The sequence below is a fragment of the Gopherus evgoodei genome, chromosome 7 (assembly GCF_007399415.2).
Source record: "Gopherus evgoodei ecotype Sinaloan lineage chromosome 7, rGopEvg1_v1.p, whole genome shotgun sequence".
NCBI classification, from domain to species: domain Eukaryota; kingdom Metazoa; phylum Chordata; order Testudines; family Testudinidae; genus Gopherus; species Gopherus evgoodei.
Window position 1 is genome coordinate 97,216,915 of NC_044328.1, and position 18,252 is coordinate 97,235,166.

An 18,252-nucleotide genomic window follows, 5' to 3' on the forward strand; every position below is an offset into this window, starting at 1 on the left:
AGTGGTTCTCAACTAGGGGTACACATAACCCTGGGGGTACATAGAGGTCATCCGGGGGTACATCAACTCATCAAGATTTGTGTTCTCAACCTGGGGATGGTGACCCTCAGAAGGGCTGCGGGACAGGATCAAGGGGTAACAAGTGCAGGACTAGTGTTAGGGGATAACCAACAGGGCAATTGCTTGGGGCCCTGGAAAGCTAAATTCCATGCTTCAGCCTTGTGTGGTGGGGCTCAGGCTTCAGACAAGGCTGGCAAGTGAAACTCAGGCTCAAGTATCACACTGAAATGTAAGTACAATATTTATATTCCAATCCGTTTATACTGTAAAAATGGGAAAGGAACAGTGAGTTGTGACACTTCTGTATTTTGATGTGTGATTGTGTAAGCAAGTCGTTTTGAAGTGAGGTGAAACTTGGGGTACGTGAGACAAATCAGACTCCTGCAGGAGGTACAGTAGGAAAGGTTGAGAGCCACTGCCCTGGGCCACAGATCCCACTGAAGGAAGCTAAGGGTGGGAATCCTGGTGCTAGTGGATCCCAGTGGGGGGTGGGAGCGGGGATTGGGATTGTGATTCCCTGGTGCTAGGGTCCTGGAGTGCAGATCCCACTGGGAGTGTGAATCCTGCCACTAGTGCCCTGGGTCATGGATCCTGGGTGCTGGGGGTGGCTGGGACTGTGCATCCTGGCTGTAGTGCCCCGGATCCCACTGGGGGCAGCTGGCTGACTCTTCTACCCAGTGTTGCCCATGGCCCCTGGATGAGGCTCGGTGACGGTGTGTCCTGGCAACCAGGCCCTGGCAATGCAACGTCAGCACTATGGGGGCCAAGGAAAACAGGAGCCACTGCTCCAGCCCGGGATTTTCCACCTCCCAGGGCTGCCTGCCCAGCCTGGATACAAACCAACCAGCTCCAGATACTGGTTGCAGAGCCCCCATGCCAGGACCCTTCCCCCAGACCCACCACAAACCAGTCACCCCAAATTCTGGCTGCAGAGACCCTCCACACAGACCCTGGCCCCCAGGCAGAGCCAGCACTAGGTGTAAGCAGGCTAAGCAGTTGCTTAGGGCCCTGAGCAGCTCAAGCCCCTCCCCCTATTCGGTTTTTATTATAAGAACTTGCCTGTTTTAGCATGCGGGAGGGGGGGGTATTCCTGCCTAGGGCCCCCAGTGGGCTGGCACTGCCACTGTCCCCAGCCCTTGGCTCCTCCAGTCCAGAGGTGGATGGACACTACTATCCGTGCCAAGGTGATCCAGTGCATCCCATATGTGGGGGGCTCCCTCCATTCAGTGTCACCCCTCACACCGTTAAGAGGGCTGGGAGTCAGGTTCCTGGATTCTATCCTGGGCTCGGGAGGGGACTAGCGTCTAGTGGTTAGAGCAGGAGGCTGGGAGCCTGGACTTCTTCCGTTCCCCACCATGCCCTGTCTCTCTGGGTGCCCTTCGCCTCTGGGGGCTCTCAGTTCCTGGGCCCTTCGTCCCACAACTCTCGCCTCTGGATTTGTCGCTGGAGTCGCTCCGGCAGCGAAGCGTTAACCCCCCTGCCTGTCCCGAGCCAAGCGAATCCGGAGTCACATCGGGATCGGGCCCGGGCTGCGGAGGGGAAATGACACGGCGCGCCGCTTCCTGGGGTGGGGGAGTCGCGGCCGCAGCGCTCGCTGCCTCCCTGGCGCTCACACGGCGAGTCGGGGCGCCAGGGGCGCATGGCCCGCGGTGCGATGGACCGGTGCGCGAACCACAGCCCCGCGGGTGAGTGCGGGGGGCCCGGCCAAGCTGCCAGATCCGAGGCGCGGCTGCCCCGCGCTCCGGACCGCCAGGGGCCCGTGTTCCGCCCGGGGCCCGCTAGCGGATCGGGGGCTGGAGGCGGGGCTGTGCGGGTGGGAGCCGGGGACCTGGCGGGGCGGGTTGGGGTACATGAGGAGGGTGTGTGGGACGCGTTTTGTGGGGGTGCAAGGTGTGCATGGGGTCAGGGTGGGGATGCAGGTGTTTGGGGGTCCATGGGGAGGGGGTGTTATGGAGCGAGCATGGCTTGGGGGAGGGGGATTCAGGTGTTGGGGAGTCCATAGGGTGTATTGTGGGGATGCAGGGGTTATGGTTCAGCTGGAGGGTGCTCTGTGTTTGCAGATGGGGGGTGGGGGTGTTGACTGCATGCTGGGCACTTGGGTATGTGTGGAAAAGGGGTGTACTTTGTGTAGGGGGTCTGTGAGGAGGAGAATGCACTGCCTGGGAAGGGGCTGGGGGCGCAGTTATTGGGGGACACTGCGTGTGAAGGGGAGTGGGCTGGGTGGGGGAGGGTGTATTGGATGGGGTAGGTAGGTATAAGAAGGGTGCTAGGGTGTGCATAAGAAGGCAGGGGTTGTGTGTGTGTGGGGTGCATGTTGTGCTGGGGAGAGTGGGAGGCTCTTCCTCCTAGGACAGAGTTTGAAATTCCTCTTTGGGGTCCCCCTCTCTCTGATCCCCTCCCCCAATACCTCCAAACTGCCAAACACACACACACCCTGCCCCATTGCACCTTTCTCTCCACAGAGACTCAGCCTCACTAGCTGCCATGGCTTTATCCATTTCACAGATGGGGGCACTGAGGCCCAGAAAGGCACACATGGAGCTGGGAATAAACCCAAGAGTTTTGGTTCCCAGCACCCCTCCAAGCCACAATACTCCCAGTTCCGAAGCTGGGGATAGAACCCAGGCATCCTGGCTCCCAGTCCAGTCCCTTAATTGCAAAGTTGGCCTCCTTCCATCTCTGGACAGGCTGGCATAGCGTCTGCAGTGGGGCTGTGTGCCCCATCTCTGCAGGATTGTTGGCACCCCTGGTACCCCCCCCCCGCCCTGTGGAAACATCAGTGCTTCCTAACCATCCTGAAGCCAGGAGGAAGCTCAGCCAGCGCAAAGGCAGCCCAGCCCAGAGACATGGGGGAGGAGGGAGGACTGGAGAGGGGGGTGTCAGGTCACTGGTCAGAACTAGGGGGAGCAGAGAAGAAAATTCAGGTGGTGTCTGTCTGGGCCCCTACTCCAACTCTGCTGCTTTACAGGGCTCTCCTGCCATTGGACCACTGGGCTGGTGGGTCTTCTGGCCTGGGGCTGGCCTTGCTCCTCACTCTGAGTCTAAAGGTCCCTGTAGTGCTAGGTAGCATCCCACACTGGGTCCAAAGGTCCCATCAGTCCTGGCGTCCTGCCCCACCTCCCACTGACAGCTGCTCTCTCCACCCCACCCCACTGCCCCTCCTTGTGTGCAGAGAGCCAGGGAGTTGAGTCCTGATGGGGGGCTCTGTCTAGCCTGGGTTTGCCCATCAGGGGCACAGAAACTAAAAGGCCCCTTTGTCCCCTCCCCCTTCAGCTCTAGCCAGTCCTGGCTGGGGTTCATGTTGTAGCACAGATCCCATACCCACATGTGGGAGGGATGACTTACCCCTCAAGCCCAGCTGGGAGTCACAGTGGTGGTAGAAATAAATATGCTGGGGGTGCTTGAAGTAGTAATAACAACACCAAATACCTGGTTTCCATGGATTCCATTGTCAGCACCCCCACTGTGAAAATTGTTCCAGCACCCTCAGGCCATCCCCATGTCCAGGGAACAGAACCCCTAGGGTTCAGCAGCTCTGTTGGCTGGGGATGTTGGATTCATAAACTCAGCCCCCCGCACCCCCATGCCATCTCTCCAGACCCAGATTGTCCTATTGATGACACCAAACCCAAGCTGGACCCAGCCTAGGGGCCAATGTGGACATGTGTGCTGCTGGTGGAGGGAAGCAGGGAGATGGGAAAGCACCCAGCTCAATCCCACACTCCTCCAGGCCTGCCCCCACCAGCTCCACGCCTATTCCCCAGGCCTGCCCCTGGACCCATCCCCCAAGATGACCCCTTCTTCCCCCTCTCCCCCCAAGTTTTGGGTCTATCCCCCAGGCCTGGCTCCTGCTCCCCATGAGCCTCTCTCTAGCCAGGTGGCAGCCGGAAGAGGTAGGGGGTTGGGTAGCTGAGCCCATATCCCCAGCCAGAAGACCTCCACCGCAGCCGTGCTCAATGCCCAGCCACAGCCCCCTGGCACTGCCCTCTTCTTCCCCATCCTCCCACCCAGAGCAGGGAGGAAGATGCCATGGGCCCAGAGATTGCAGAAATGAGCGGGATCAGAGTGCTGGGAGACCCCCAGGGCAGCAACCCCATTCCCCAGCACCCAGTCCTACATCTCCTCCCTGCAGCTGGCAAGGGAGCACCAGGCCCTGAAGGGTTAATGCCAAGCTGAGCACCTCACCCAAAAATGTCACCCAACGTGTTTCCCTGAGGGTAGGTGGGGGGTGCGGCTTCCTGTGAGGAACTGCTAGAAAAAGCAGGTCTGTGGTTAAAGGCGCAGGATGGGTCAAGGATGCCTGGTTTCTAGCCTCAGCTCTGAGAGGGCTGGAGGCTAGTGGTTAGAACAAGGGAAGCTGGGAGCCAGAGCTCTTGGTAGTGTCCTACGGTGCCGTGCCCAGTCCAGCCCCTCCCTCTTTGGTGCTTGACCAGTTGGCCTGCCCAACTCTTGGCTTTCCTGACCAGCCTCTTGCCAGGCTGCCCCTCCCCCCCTGAGGTGCCCTCCCCTCTCTGGCTGGGTCTGGGCTGTCAGGCTGGTGCCTGGGGGAGTTATAAATGCCACTGAGAAAGCAGCTTTGTGTTTGACTGGAGCTGCAGCTCCCTGGGGACAAAGCAGGGCCTGTCCGGGGCTGGGGGCATGGGGCAGTGAGGGTGGATGTCATCAGCGCATTGTGCTGGAGTCTGCTCGGAGAGCTGCCCCTAGTGCGTGTGTGTGTATGGGGGAAGGGTACCCTCCAGGGCAGGATCCCATTCCCTCTGGCCCTGTACAGAACCCCGGGCCCTTTTCAGCCTGGGCTTCCTGCTCCTCCTCAATCCTCCCTGTGGGGGCTCATCTGCTGGGGCTGGCCTGGGTAGAAATAGTGCTTTGGTCCTTGCCCCATCATGCAGCAAGGGGTGTCGGGGTGGGGAGCGGCCCCAGTGACCAGGCACTGTCCAGCCCCTTCTCCCTGGCGTCAGCTTCCCTGTCTCTCGGGATTGGGTGTTAGAGGTCTTCGGGGCTCCATTCCATGTGAGGATGTTAGAGGAGGGGGATTGGGAGCCAGAACTCCTGGGTTCTGTCCCCGCTCTGGGAGGGGTGTGGAGTCTAGTGGTTAGAGCAGGGGCTTGTAGGTCAGGACTTCTGGGTTCTATCCCCAGCTCTGGAAGGGACATGGAGTCTAGCAAGTTAGAGCAGCATGGGGCTGTGGGTCAGGACTCCTGGGTTCTGTCCCTGCTTTGGGAGGGGCGTGGGGTCTAGTGGTTAGAACAGGGACCTGGTTTGGGGGCAGGAACCTGCCCAAGTGGCTGGAGCTAACGATTCTGATGCTGCCCCTGCTAGATGAGACTATCACAGCCCTGCGCCCTGACCGGTTGGCCAGCCTGGAGCTCCGGTTGCAGAGCCAGGAGGAGGAGCTGACGCTGGTGAAATCAGCACTGGCTGACGCGCTGCGGAGACTCAGCCTCTACGACCAGCAGATCCCACTCCTCACACAGCAGCTACTGGCAGGTGGGACATGCAGGGACTGGGATAGGAGTCTAGAAGGGGGCGCTGCATGGAGCAGGGCAGAAGCTCTGGCTGTGGGCGGAGCTCTGGGTTACTCCAGCCCCAGGCTCTCCCAGAAGAGGGCGCTGTAGGGCACGGGGCAGGAGCAGTCAGGGCACTGTGGAAGGCAGCGTTAGAGTGATCTGGGGACTTGGGGTTTCCCATGGGACTGACATTTCTCTGTCATTTCCCTGCAGCAAATGATGCCATCCCAGACACCCAGCTGTTTCTGGATCCTTTGCTGGGCCATGGGGCATCCTGGATCCCACTGACAGCCAGCTGCAGGTATCACCCAGGTTGTGCCCCCACCCTGGCGCAGGGACCGCAGGGACTTCTGGCTCAGGAACAGGGAGGGGGCCAGGGCCATGAGGCAGACACGACCCTGAGGTTCAGGATAAGTACTGAGGGGGGAGAGAATGCCAGGTTCTGGGGAGGGGACCCCAGGGCAAGCCCCCCAGATGGGAGTGAAGAGGGCATGGGGGCAGTGGGAGTATTTTGGGGAGACAGTAGGCAGAGGCCATGGGGTCAAGTCAGGAGATTGGAGGGGTAAGAGGTTTTGGGGCGGGCAGTGTGGGTAGGTTGAGGGGAGTGAGGTGGGCACTTGAGGGGCCTTCTACGCCATGGGGCATTCTCTCAGCCCATGCAGTGGTGCTTTGGTTCACAGCCCAGTGCCTGCATCGGGAGTTGTGCACCATGAGGAGTTGGGTGCAGGGAGCCTGCCAGGCGCCCCCATCAGCACTGGGACCCAGACTGACGAGTCAGCCCTGCTGGACTTGAAGTGGGGCTGGAGCCCCAGCCACAGGACTCCTCTAGGGATCGGGGTCGAGGCAGAAGAGCCAAACGCCCCAAGGATGCCTCACAGTCCACTAGGCCTGGCCCAGCCAGCCTCAGCCCCCGACATACTGGGAGCAGGCCCCCCCCCGGACTCCTCCGAGCCTCCCCACGACTGTGAAGCAGCCATCCCACTTCATGGCAGTGCAAATGGCAGCCAGCCCCCTGAGAGTCAGCTCCATAGGGAGGAGATGCTATCTCCGGAGCCCCCATCCGAGGGGAGCAGCAGCAGCAGTGCCACGGCCTCCCCGGTGCCGGCGGTCCATGCCCTGAAAGGCACCAGGAAAGAGCTGTGAGTGGGGGATGGAGGGGGCACCAGGGTACCTGGGCTCTATTGTCAGCTCTGGGACGGGAATGGGGTCTAATGGCTAGAGCAGAGGTGTGGAAGCCAGGGTTCTGGGTGGAGATTGGGGTCTACTGGGTGAGTGTGTGTTTACAGGGGCCAGAAGTTGGAAGGTGAAGGAAACTGTCTGGGAACCAGGATTCCTGGGCTCTGTTTCCAGTTGATGTGCCCAGCCACATCCCCCAGTGAGCCTGAACTGTGGGGCTGGTAAAATCAGACTCTGTCTGTGTCTTTGGCCCCCCACGCGGGGGAGCCAGGCTGGGGAGAGCCTCAGGGTGAATCACGGAACAAAGGGCCCTATTCTCCCCTTTGCTTGAGGTGGGGTGTGGGTGGATTGATGTGGAAAAAGGGAGTTCATGTCAGGGTGCCCCTGCCTTGGGGAGCTGGGGTGTGGCTCATACTGACCCTTCCAGTGCATGTAGTTAACCCTTTGCTGACCACTCCATCTCCCCCCAGCCTGCGCAGGAACAGCTCCTCCGACAAGCCTGACAAGGCCAAGGCCCGGCAGCGCCTTAGCAAGAAGGCAGCATCCTCCGCCAACCTGCTCACGCGCTCCAGCAGCTTGGAGAAGTAGGGACACTGCAACCTCACCCCCACCCTGAACCAGTGCCCCCCACTCCCTGCGGTGATCCCAGCTGGGATCAGCCCTCCCCATGCACACCCTGCCCCCCACAGCGATCCCTGCTGGGAACAGCCCCACTCCCTGCGGTGACCCCTGCTGGGAACATCCCTTCCTCCACATCCCCTGCCCCCCACAGCGATCCCTGCTGGAACACCTCCCCCACACACCCTGCTACATAGGGCTCCCCCTGCTCCACTCCCCACAGTTAGAGCCAGAGCCCACTCCCTGCAGCCCGCCCTGCTGATGCTCTGCTTTTCCCTTCCAGCCGGATGAAGGACCCTAACCTGAGCCCAGGTGAGCTGCGGGAAAAATGAGTGGTGGTCAGTGCCCGGGGGGTGTCATTTCACTGGTGCCAGGGCCCTGGGCAGTGTGGGAAGGGCACGTGGTTGGGGGGCAGAATTCAGCCCCTTGCCCTGGTCCTTAGTGCCTCCACACATGGCCCAAAATCTCCTGATGCTCCCTGTTTCCTTGCAGGGCCCTTGGGGTCTCGGCGTGGGACCTACAACCTTGGTGAGGCTACTGGGGCAGGCATTGGAGGCTGCCCTGGGTGGCTGGAGCCACGCGGGGGGGGGGGGATTGGACCCCATACATGTTTCTGATGGGGCTTGTGAGATGATGTGCCTGCAGGGGCAGGGGGCGGGGGGTAGCCCAGGGGATGGTGTTGTAGGAGGTCAGGTGTGTGTGGGACTGGTGAATGAGATGGAGGGGGGAGGGGATTGGGTGGAGCCGGGGGGTGGGATGGCCTGGGAGTGTGGTGCTCTGCGGGATGGAGTGGGTGGAGGTGGCAGGGGGTTCGATGGGTTGGATGTGGGCAGGCTGCATGGGATGGGCGTGGGGGGGTGGCGCTAGCTATGACCTGTCTCCCTCCCACCCCCGCTAACCCCCAGAGGGCCTCTCGATCAAGATGTTCCTGCGGGGCCGGCCCATCACCATGTACATCCCATCGGGCATCTCCCACTACGAGGAGCTGCGTGCGGAGCTGCCTGCTGAGCACCTGCAGCTCGACTGGGTGTATCCTTCAGCAGGGCAATGCGCCCCCAGCTCCCCAGCCTGCACCTTCCCTGCCACAGGCAGCACTACTCCCCACAGAGCACTATGCCCCCTGCTCCCTCCAGAGGGTGCTGTGCTCCTGGCCCTGCCCACAGGGTGCACTGTGTCCCCCTCCAGAGAGTGCTCCACTCCTGCCCCCCCTGAGGGCACTGTACTCCCAGCCCCCCTTGCAGCCCCACAGGGTGCGCTGTGACCCCCTCAGAGGGTGCTGCACTCCAACCCAACCCTCACATCCCCTGAGGTGCACTATCCCCCTCTGTCTCCCCAGCCCTCGTGCTGACTGGCTTGGCCCCCTTGCTCCCCTCTGTGCTCCTTGACGGGCCTGCCCAGCTATGGGTACCGCGGCCGGGACAGCCGCTCCAATCTTTACGTGCTGGCCTCAGGGGAGCTAGTTTACTTCATTGCCTGTGTGGTGGTGCTGTACCACATCCAGCACCGCAGCCAGCGCCACTACCTGCGCCACACCGACTGTGTGCGATGGTGAGTGCACGGGGCAGCAGCGATGGCATGCAAGGGGGCAGCACCAACAGTGTGCGAGGAGGAGTGTGAGGGGGTGTGTGGACCAATGGCCAGGGCCTGGGGGGCACTGACTGAAGGAGATGGGGAGTACTTTGGGGCACAGAACAGCTGGGCAGCACCAACTACGACAGAGGGAGAGTACATGGTGGCATGGGCTAATGTGGAGGGCAAGGGCACAGAGGGCACTGATTGCGGCAAGGGCACGTGGGGGGTCCCACGCTGGTCTCCACCTTGGCTGTGGACCCTGAGTTTTTGAGCCAATAACACTCCCCGCCTGTCTCTCCCCTGCAGCCTGGCCGTGCATCCCGACAGAGTGCGTGTGGCCACAGGGCAGACTGCTGGAGTGGACAAGGATGGCAAGGTACCCACTGAGAGGGGACAGATCCTGCAGGGCTGTCCCAGAGCGGGATTTAGGGAAGTCCCACTGAGCCAGCTTCCTGGAGATCCGGGTGAGAAACCCTGCCATGCCCTGGGCTCTGGCCCAGCAGGGTGGGGAGAGCAGGAGTCTCAGTGCAGGAGGCCAGACCTACCACAGGGTCCCTGACCAGGAGGCCCTGTCTCCTGGGACCTGCCCCCCAGGTCCCTGACGGCCCCCAGCTCCTGTGTCTGTCCTTGTCCTGTCTCTTCTCTTGCAGCCCCTGCAGCCCTTTGTGCACATCTGGGACTCCTCCACGCTGCTCACCCTGCAGCAGATCGGCCTGGGGAGCTTCGAGCGGGGCGTTGGCTCCCTTGCCTTCTCCACTGCTGTGAGTTCAAGCACTAGCTCTGGCCCCCCCTTGGCCTCACGTCTCCCTGCCTTCCCTTTCTCCACCCCCAACTCAAATCCATGCCCCACACTGCCCATTGTCCCACCCCAGCTTGGATCCTTCCTTGCCCCCTTGGGCTCTGGGGGCAGGATTCCCTCAGGACAACCTGACAGGAGGTGAAGTGGCTGGAGTGCTCCCAATTCCCCCTCCCTTCCCAGTCCTTGTCAGCCCTGGCTGTGCTGGGAGCCTGGGCTGTGCAATTTGGGGGTGGGGGGGAGATGAATTTGTGTCCCCTATCCAGCCCCCCCATCCCCTGCATGTTCCCCATTCCCCTGTGTTCCCATATTCCTTCCTTGAGGAGCCCCCGTTGGCAACTCTTTTTCCCGTCTGCCATCTGCAGGACCAGGGGGCCTATCTGTGCGTGGTGGACGACTCCAACGAGCACATGCTGTCGGTGTGGGACTGCGCCCGCGGCACCAAGCAGGCTGAGATCAAGGTGAGCCAGGAGGCAGACTCCAGGGCTGCATAACATTGCAGGGAACAGAACCCAGGAGTCCTGACTCCCAGCCCCCATCACTGCTCCCACCCACTAGCTCCCACTCCCTTCCCTGAGCTGGGAAGAGAACCCAGGCTTCAGGGCCGAAAGCCCCGCTCTCCTTCACTGGCTGACGCTGCGGTGCTGCTCCTGCTTTCTGAGTGCTGTTTCCATGGCACTCTGTACATATTTGGGGAGCTGAGGTCATTGTGTTGCCCCCCTGCCACCACGCAGGGACCCTAGGCTGGGCAAAGGGTCTGAGGCTGGGCTGTGCATTGATTCTGCTCTCCTGGGGATGGAGCTAGCTGCAGGAGGAGGACTCCCCTGGGGTAGAGGTGCCCCCCAAAACTCAGCGAGAGACCCCCCCTAGCCCCTGGGCATCCCTCTGCCCCTGGTGCCATCCACTGGTGGGAAAGGAGCAATGAGGGGTCTCCCCATCCCCACCCTTAGGGGGGCCCCACACAGAATCCTGATGGGCAGCCACAATCCCCGCATGCCCCTGACCCTCCAGTTGCCCCCTGTCCTGTCATGCCCCCTCTCTCCCCTCTCCAGAGTACCAACGAGTCCGTGTTCACAGTGGAGTTCAACCCCCAGGACAGCAGCAACTTCATCACCAGTGGGAAATCCCACGTCTACTTCTGGACCTGGAGCGGCAGCACCCTGAGCAAGAAGCAGGGCATCTTCGGGGTGAGGGGCTGGGGGCTGGCTGGAGAGGGCAGTTCTCAGCCCGGCCGGGGGCCTGTGCTGAGCCTGGCTGGGGAAGGGCTCTGGATTCAGCCTGTGAGGGGCTGGGCCTAGCTGCCTCGTGAGCCGCCCCTCGATTCACTTCTCCCCCTACCCCCATTTCCAGAAGTACAAGAAGCCCAAATTCATCCAGTGCTTCCTGTTCGATGCAAACGGGGACGTGCTGACTGGGGACTCAGAGGGGAACATCCTGACCTGGGCACGCACGGCCGCCGACATCCGCACGCTGGGCAAGGGCGCCAAAGGTATCGGGTGGGAGGCCTGCACAGACCCCTGGGCTGGGGGGCAGGAACCCCTAGGCTGAGGGAGGCCTGCACAGACCCCTGGGCTGTGGCGGGGGTGAAGATGGGGGGGAACCCTGGAGTGGAGGGAATGCAGGACTCCTCTGGGCTGGGAGGGGTGGGGGGAGAGGACCCAGCATTGACCCCACCCCACATTGCAGAGACCTACCAGATCGGGCATCAGACCCGGGCACACGAAGGCAGCATCTTCTCGCTCTGCTTGCGGCGCGATGGCTCGGTACTGAGTGGGGGCGGGAAGGACCGGCGCCTTGTGCACTGGAGCCCCAGCCTTGCCCTGCTTCAGGAGGTGGAGGTGAGGGGGACCCTGAACCTGCGTGGGGTAGGGATCCGAAGTGAGAGCAGGGCAGTGGTTCTTGGGGTGGCATCTGCGTGGGATTGGGGTGAGGTTGACTATGGGGGATCCATAGGGGATTGTAGGTGGAAGGAGTGAGCTCAGAATCTGCCAGTGTTGGAAGAGGGGATGGGCAGGGGGATCTGTGGGGAGGGTTGGAGTGTATGCAGGGGTTGGGCAAGGGGATCTGGGGTTGGACACAGAGATGGATGGGGATTTGCCTGCAGGATTTGTTGGCGGGGAGGTGTTTGGGGGTTGGTGTGGGGTCTGTAGTGGGTGGGGGATCTGTGGGGGTGGGAAAGGGGTGTTTGGGGGTTGATGAGGGGGCTGTAGTGGGTGGGCGGGAATCTGCGGGGATGGGTGTCACGGAGTACTCGGGTGATGCTCTGGAACTATTCCCTATGAAGCCAGCCAGAACTCTGGGGAGTCTCCTCTCTCTGAGCATACTGTTGCCAGGGCAAGAAGCTTACACAGCTTCGACCTTCCTGGTCTGACCTCCGAGCATTCAGCATCCCCTTCCACACCATGTGCTTCCCGCAGTGAGTCCACCCAGGTGGGGCTCCTGGGGAAGCCAGGGGGACGTGTACCCCAACTCCGCAGTCAGACGTGACTCTCAGCCAGCCAGTAAAACAGAGTGTTTATTAGTCAACAGGAACACAGACTTTGTTAGCAGAGAAATCAGTGACTTTCAGCCAAGTCCATCTTGGGGAGTCTTGGGCCAGAAGCCCTAGACTCCCTCTCTCCCAGTCCCCACAAGCAAACTGCCAGCTTCCAGTTTGCTCCTCCTCCTTCTCTTTGTCTCACTTCCTGGCAAAGAGTCACCTGGTTGTATCCCCCTCCTGGGTCTCAGGTTATGAAGGGCAGGGGTCACGTGCAGGCAGCTGGAGCAACCTCACCTGCCCCAGAGATCTCAGCCAAAGTCACACACCCCTATTCCCACCACCGAGGTATTGGTGCAGCACATGGGGAAACTGAGACACACACACTATTCATGCAAAACAGTAAAACTCACATAGGCTCAACAGTAAAACTCGCATACAACATAACAAGGGAAAATCTCCACTACATCACAGTGGGCAGAGGGTGTTTGGGGGCTTGGTGAGGGGGCTGTAGTGGGTGGGAGATTGAGGGGTGAGCAGTGGGTGTTTGGGAGTCAGTGAGGGGGCTGTAGTGGGTGGGAGATCTGCGGGGTGGGCAGTGGGTGTTTGGGAGTCAGTGAGGGGGCTGTAGTGGGTGGGGGATCTGCAGGGGCAGGCAGAGGCTGTTGGGGGGGTTCAATAAGGGGGCTGTAGTGGGTTTGGGGGTCTGCAGGGGCAGGCAGAGGGTGTTTGGGGGGTTGGTGAGGGGGCTGTAGTGGGTTTGGGGATCTGCAGCAGTGGACAGGGGGTATTTGGGAGTCGGTGCAGGGGCTGTAGTGGGGATTTCATGGAGTCCCCAGGCGATGCTCTGGAACTGGTCCCCACAAAGCCAGTCAGGACTTTGGGGAGCCTCCTCTCCCTTGGAGCAGACTGTCTCCAGGGCAAGAAGCTCACACGGCTTCACCTCCTGGGTCTCTCCTTGGAGCATTCAGCGTCCTCTGCCCCTTCGTGCGCTTCCTACAGCGAGCCCACCCCAGCGGGGTCCTGGGAAAGCCACAGGGTCCTGCACCCCCACTTTGCAGTCAGACGTGACTCTCAGCCAGCCAGTAAAACAGAGGTTTATTAGATGACAGGAACATGATCTAAAACAGAGCTTGTAGGTATCACGAACCGGACCTCTCGGCCGGGTCCATTCTGGGGGGCAGTGAGCCAGACTCCACCGTCTGCACTTCACTCCTCGTCCCCAGCCAGCTCCAGACTCCCAACCTCTCCAGCCCCTCCTCCTCTGCTCAGTTCCTTTCCTGGGCCAGGAGGTCACCTGACCTCTTTGTCTCCAACACCTTCAGTTGGCACCTTTGCAAAGAAGGGGCCCAGGCCATCAGTTGCTAGGAGATAGAGTGCCAGGCATTTAGGTGCACTGGCCCTTTGCTCTGCAGCAATCACACACCCTTATTCCACCACCTAGATACTTAAGAACTGCATAGGGGACACTGAGGCACCAACACAGTATTCAAGGGAAACATTAAGAACATTCCCAGTTCGTCGGGGGGGGGGTGTGATTCTGCAGGGGCAGGCAGAGGGTGTTTGGGGGATCAGTGAGGGGGCTGTAGTGGGTTTGGGGATCTGTGGGGGGTGGTGGTTGGGGAACTACAGAAGTCATGGGTGGAAGCACAGGATCTGCAGGGTGCGTGTCTGGGGTGCAGCAGGAGGCTGTGGGTGGGAGGAGGCATAGGTGAATCTGCTGGAGGGGAAGGGGTCTATAGGAGTCATGGGTGGGGGTGAGGATCTGCAGTGAGCATGTAGGGGGATCTGTGGTTCCTGCTATCTCCACCCCTGCTCAGTCAGCCCCTGGTGCCCCCCAGATCCCGGAGCAGTTTGGAGCTGTGCGCACCATCGTTGAGGGCCCCAGGGATGAGCTGCTGGTTGGGACTACGCGCAATGCGCTGCTCAGGGGCAGCCTGGCCGCTGGCTTCACCCCCATCATCCAGGTGAGCGTGGAGCTGGAGGGCCTGGGGGATACAGAGACTGAGGGGCTGTGGCAGGGCTTGGGAAAGAGAGGGGTCTAGGGGAGGAGTATGGGGGTACAGCAGGGTGGGGGCTGCTTGGGAAAGCAGAGGGCCCTATGGAATGGCAAGGGGGACAAATGGGGTTGGGGGCTGGAGAGCAATGGGGGGGCAGATGGGATTGAGGTCATAGGGAGCAGCATACAAAGGGGCGAGCTAGGCCCCTGCCTGTCCCCCTCAGGCTCTCTTTGGTTGCAGGGTCACACAGACGAGCTGTGGGGCTTGGCCACCCACCCCTCGCGGAGCCTCTTCCTCACCTGCGGGCATGACAGGCAGGTCTGCATGTGGGACAGCGGGGAGCACACGGCAGCCTGGAGCCTCACCCTGGAGGTACCACCCTGGGGGGATGGGGAGACGCAGTGGGCTGGAGCCTTCTCCTGGAGGTACCGCCCCAGGAGGCATGGGAGGGACTCAGTGGGCTGGAGCCTCCTCTGGAGGTAGCGCCCTGGGGGAGATGCGAGGACACAGTGGGCTGGAGCCACCCCCTGGAGGTAGTGCCTGAGGAGGTGGGTTGGGGTAGGTGGGAGCAGGGTCAAGGTCCTTACAGGGTGTCTCCCCCTCCAGGAGACTGGTCTCTGCGCTGATTTCCATCCCAGTGGCCGGGTGGTGGCTGTAGGACTCAACACTGGACGGTAACTCTCTCCCCACCCACACATTGCCCCTATTCTGGCTCCTTAGGGGGTGCTGGAACAGCCCTTCCCCTCCCCCCAGAGTCGCACCCAAAGGGGTTGAGGGGCTACTGGTGGCCCTGCAAGTAGCACCCTAAGATTTGGGGCTCTGCTCCCTGAGTCTGGCCCCCTGGGGTTAAGGGGTCACTGAGATTGCCCCCAGGGTCAGAACCCCCCCCGTTGCCCCTGCTCCCTGGGGTGGGATCCCTTATCTGTCTCTGCATGTCTGGTGCTCTGACCCCCTCCTGTGCCCCCCCAGGTGGCTGGTGCTGGACACAGAGACACGGCAGGTGCTGTCAGGGGGCTCAGACGGGAACGAACAGCTCTCGGTGGTGCGCTATTCACCAGGTCAGACCCCCACGCCCCCCTGTCCCACACCCCTACCCTGCCCCACTCCCCTCCCCCGCAGGCCCCATTCCCAACAGGTTCTTCCCCCACTGTAGCTCTGGCCCCCAGCACTCCATGGCTTCATTCCCACCCCAGACAGCAAGTTTCTCCCATTCTCCCCCATCCCCCATGGATCTGTTCCCATCCCCTCCTCCGCCTCCCTTTTGCAGCTGCCCCCCACGTGGCCCTTTCCCACCCCTCTTTTCTCTCCCTTGCAGACGGTGAGTTCCTGGCTATCGGCTCCCACGACAACTTCATCTACATCTACAGCGTGGGGGATGGGGAGCGCAAGTACAGCCGCTTCGGCCGCTGCACGGTGAGGGGGGCAAGGAGAGAGGGCTGCTAGGATGATGCGGGCAGGGATGGGACCAGGGCCACCCAGAGGATTCGGGGGCCTTGGGCAAAGCGGGGGAGCTGCACCACTTGTACTCACCTGGCAGCGGTACGGGTCTTCGGCTGCATTTCGGTGGGGCGGGGGCCGTCAGTCGCTCCGCATCTTCGGCAGCACTGAAGGGCCCCCTGCCGCTGAAATGCGACTGAAGACCCAGACTGCCGCCGGGCCAGGGCTCACAGGGCCCCTGCAGGGCTTGGGGCAAATTGCCCCACTTGCCCCTCCTCGGGTGTCCCTGGATGGGGCTACTGGGATGGTGGAGGGGGTCACTGAATCAAAGGTGGAGGAGGGAAGGGGAGAGGGTCTCTGGGAGATGTGGGTGGGTCCTGGGAGCCAGGAGGATGTATGATTCCAGGCCCCTGGATTGTACCCCCTCGGGAGATGTCTGAGGCTGGGCTGGGGGGGTCCTTGAGTAACTGGTTTTGATGCCCCATTCCTCCCCTTCCCCCCAGGGACACTCCAGCTTCATCACCCACCTGGACTGGTCCAAGGACAGCAAGTTCATCATGTCCAACTCTGGAGACTATGAGATCCTCTACTGTGAGTGCCAGGAAGTGGGCTGCTCAGGAGCCCGTCACCCTGGTGCCTGGGCATGAGTTGCCCTCGTTGTGTGTGGGCCCGTCCATAAGCCTCCGTCCTGGGTGGAGGTGGCTCCGGTGCCCTGGGACAAGTGTGTGTGTCATCCCCTGGGTACCTGTGGCTGGGAGCTGTGCCATCATGTGGCAGTGCCTGTTGCTGCAGCGGGACCCTAACCCCATGTGTCTCTCTCCCATTTGCAGGGGATGTGGCTGGCGGCTGCAAGCTGTTGAGGAACCGCTTTGAGAGCCGCGACCGAGAGTGGGCATCATACACCTGCGTGCTGGGCTTCCACGTTTTTGGTGAGGGTTGGGACCCATGAGATGTGGGGGGAGAGGGCAAATGTTGGGGTACAAGGGGTCCCTGGGAGAAGAGTGTAACGTGGGGGGCGGGGAAGGGGTTCCAGGGGCTCTGAGAGCCATGGTCAGGAAGGAGCACTAACAGCTTGTGTATGTCGTATGTCTCCCTACAGGTGTGTGGCCGGATGGCTCGGATGGCACAGACATCAACTCCCTGTGCCGCTCCCACAACGAGCGAGTAGTCGCTGTGGCAGACGACTTCTGCAAGGTGCATCTATTCCAGTACCCTTGTGCCAGAGCCAAGGTGAGACTGGCAAGGATGGGAGGGATTGGCCCTGTGCCAGAGCCAAAGTGAGACTGGCGGGGGTGGGGTTAACCCCTGTGCCAAGGCCAAGGTGAGACTGGAGGGGGTGGGGTTAACCCCGTGCCAGGGCCAAGGTGAGAAGAGTCATGCGAGGGGGGGAAGATTAACTAGGGTTTCATCTGCCCCTCTGCCCATTGGCTGGGGATTGCCCTGAGGGTTTGGGGCACAGGGACGCCCAGGGGGTCTTGGGCAGGGAACTGGGGACTCTATGGAGGGACATCCCAGGGGATCGGGGAGTCTCTGTAGGATCTTGGGCAGGGGAATGGAGTACCTCTGAGGATTCTGAGTGGGGTGGGGAGGTCTCAACTGTGGTATCAGGGTAGTCCTGGGGGTAGTGGCAGAGCCCAAGAGCCTCGACCAGAGGGTTGGGGAACACTCCGGAGGTTGTGGGTGGGGTGGGAAGCCAGTGGCAGCCCCCACCCCCTGACCCCACTCCCCTGTTCTCTCTTGCAGGCACCCAGCCACGTGTATGGGGGCCATGGGAGCCACGTGACTAATGTGCGCTTCACAAATGATGACAGCCACCTGATCTCACTGGGGGGCAAGGACACCAGCATCTTCCAATGGCGGATGCTTGGGGGCAGCCTCCCCCACAGCTGCTCATTCTCCTCTGCCTCCCTCTCTTCCCAGGAGGCTGGGGGCTGTGCCTGAACTGGATACACTGCAGGGACCAAACCTCATTTGCCTGTGGGCCTGGGCAGCTCTGGCACATGGACCCCAGCAAGCCAGGCCCAGCCAGAGGGTTCCCGCACCTCCTGGCACTAACGCGTGCTCATAATGCGACCTGCTTCATTAACACTGAGGGGCAGGCCTGGATTCTGCTCAGGGCCCAGCACAGGTCAGAGTGGTGGGGCAGGGCTGAGGGCCTGTTGGCAGCTTCCACCACCAGGGCCCAGGGGCTCAGCTGGGAGGGTGCTAGGATTGGGGCTCTTGCCTTGAAGTCCTCATTGCATGAGGGCCGGGGGGAGGTGGGATGTCTGGCAGGGGAACTCATGGGGTTAGGGGGACTATGTGGGTGTTAATGGAGGCAGGCCGTCTTTAGGGCTGGGGCTGTCCCATATCCACCCTCACTCGGTTCCCCATTCCCAGAATGTGTGTACGATGGGGCCTGTCCACCTGGGGGCATTCTCTCTTCCCAGGGGCCTGAGGGCTTTCCCCAATGCTGGGACCAAGCCTGGAGAAGCAGGACATTGCTCTCCCCGCTTCGTTTACATTCCTGGCTGCGCCAGAGCAGCAAGACGCTGAACACTGTGAGAGGCAGCAATAAAGCCTTGGCATCAGGGGCTGGGCTTCTGTCTCCTTCCTGTCAGGGCTGGGGAG

At 61.4% G+C, this 18,252-nt stretch overlaps 1 protein-coding gene across 1 annotated transcript; it reads left to right on the top strand.

The window, feature by feature from the left end:
* The first annotated feature begins 1,643 nt into the window (after positions 1–1,643).
* Positions 1,644–18,214, top strand: EML3 (EMAP like 3). The gene is made up of 24 exons (XM_030569189.1): positions 1,644–1,745; positions 5,380–5,547; positions 5,781–5,868; positions 6,248–6,706; positions 7,214–7,327; positions 7,645–7,673; positions 7,854–7,889; positions 8,267–8,390; positions 8,760–8,909; positions 9,240–9,309; positions 9,584–9,694; positions 10,095–10,190; positions 10,782–10,916; positions 11,080–11,218; positions 11,416–11,567; positions 14,047–14,172; positions 14,446–14,577; positions 14,812–14,879; positions 15,175–15,263; positions 15,521–15,618; positions 16,146–16,233; positions 16,473–16,571; positions 16,742–16,872; positions 17,386–18,214. Exons 1-24 carry the CDS (start codon positions 1,700–1,702, stop codon positions 17,581–17,583), a joined length of 2,946 nt encoding a protein of 981 aa, XP_030425049.1. The 5' UTR covers positions 1,644–1,699; the 3' UTR covers positions 17,584–18,214.
* Positions 18,215–18,252: the final 38 nt, after the last annotated feature.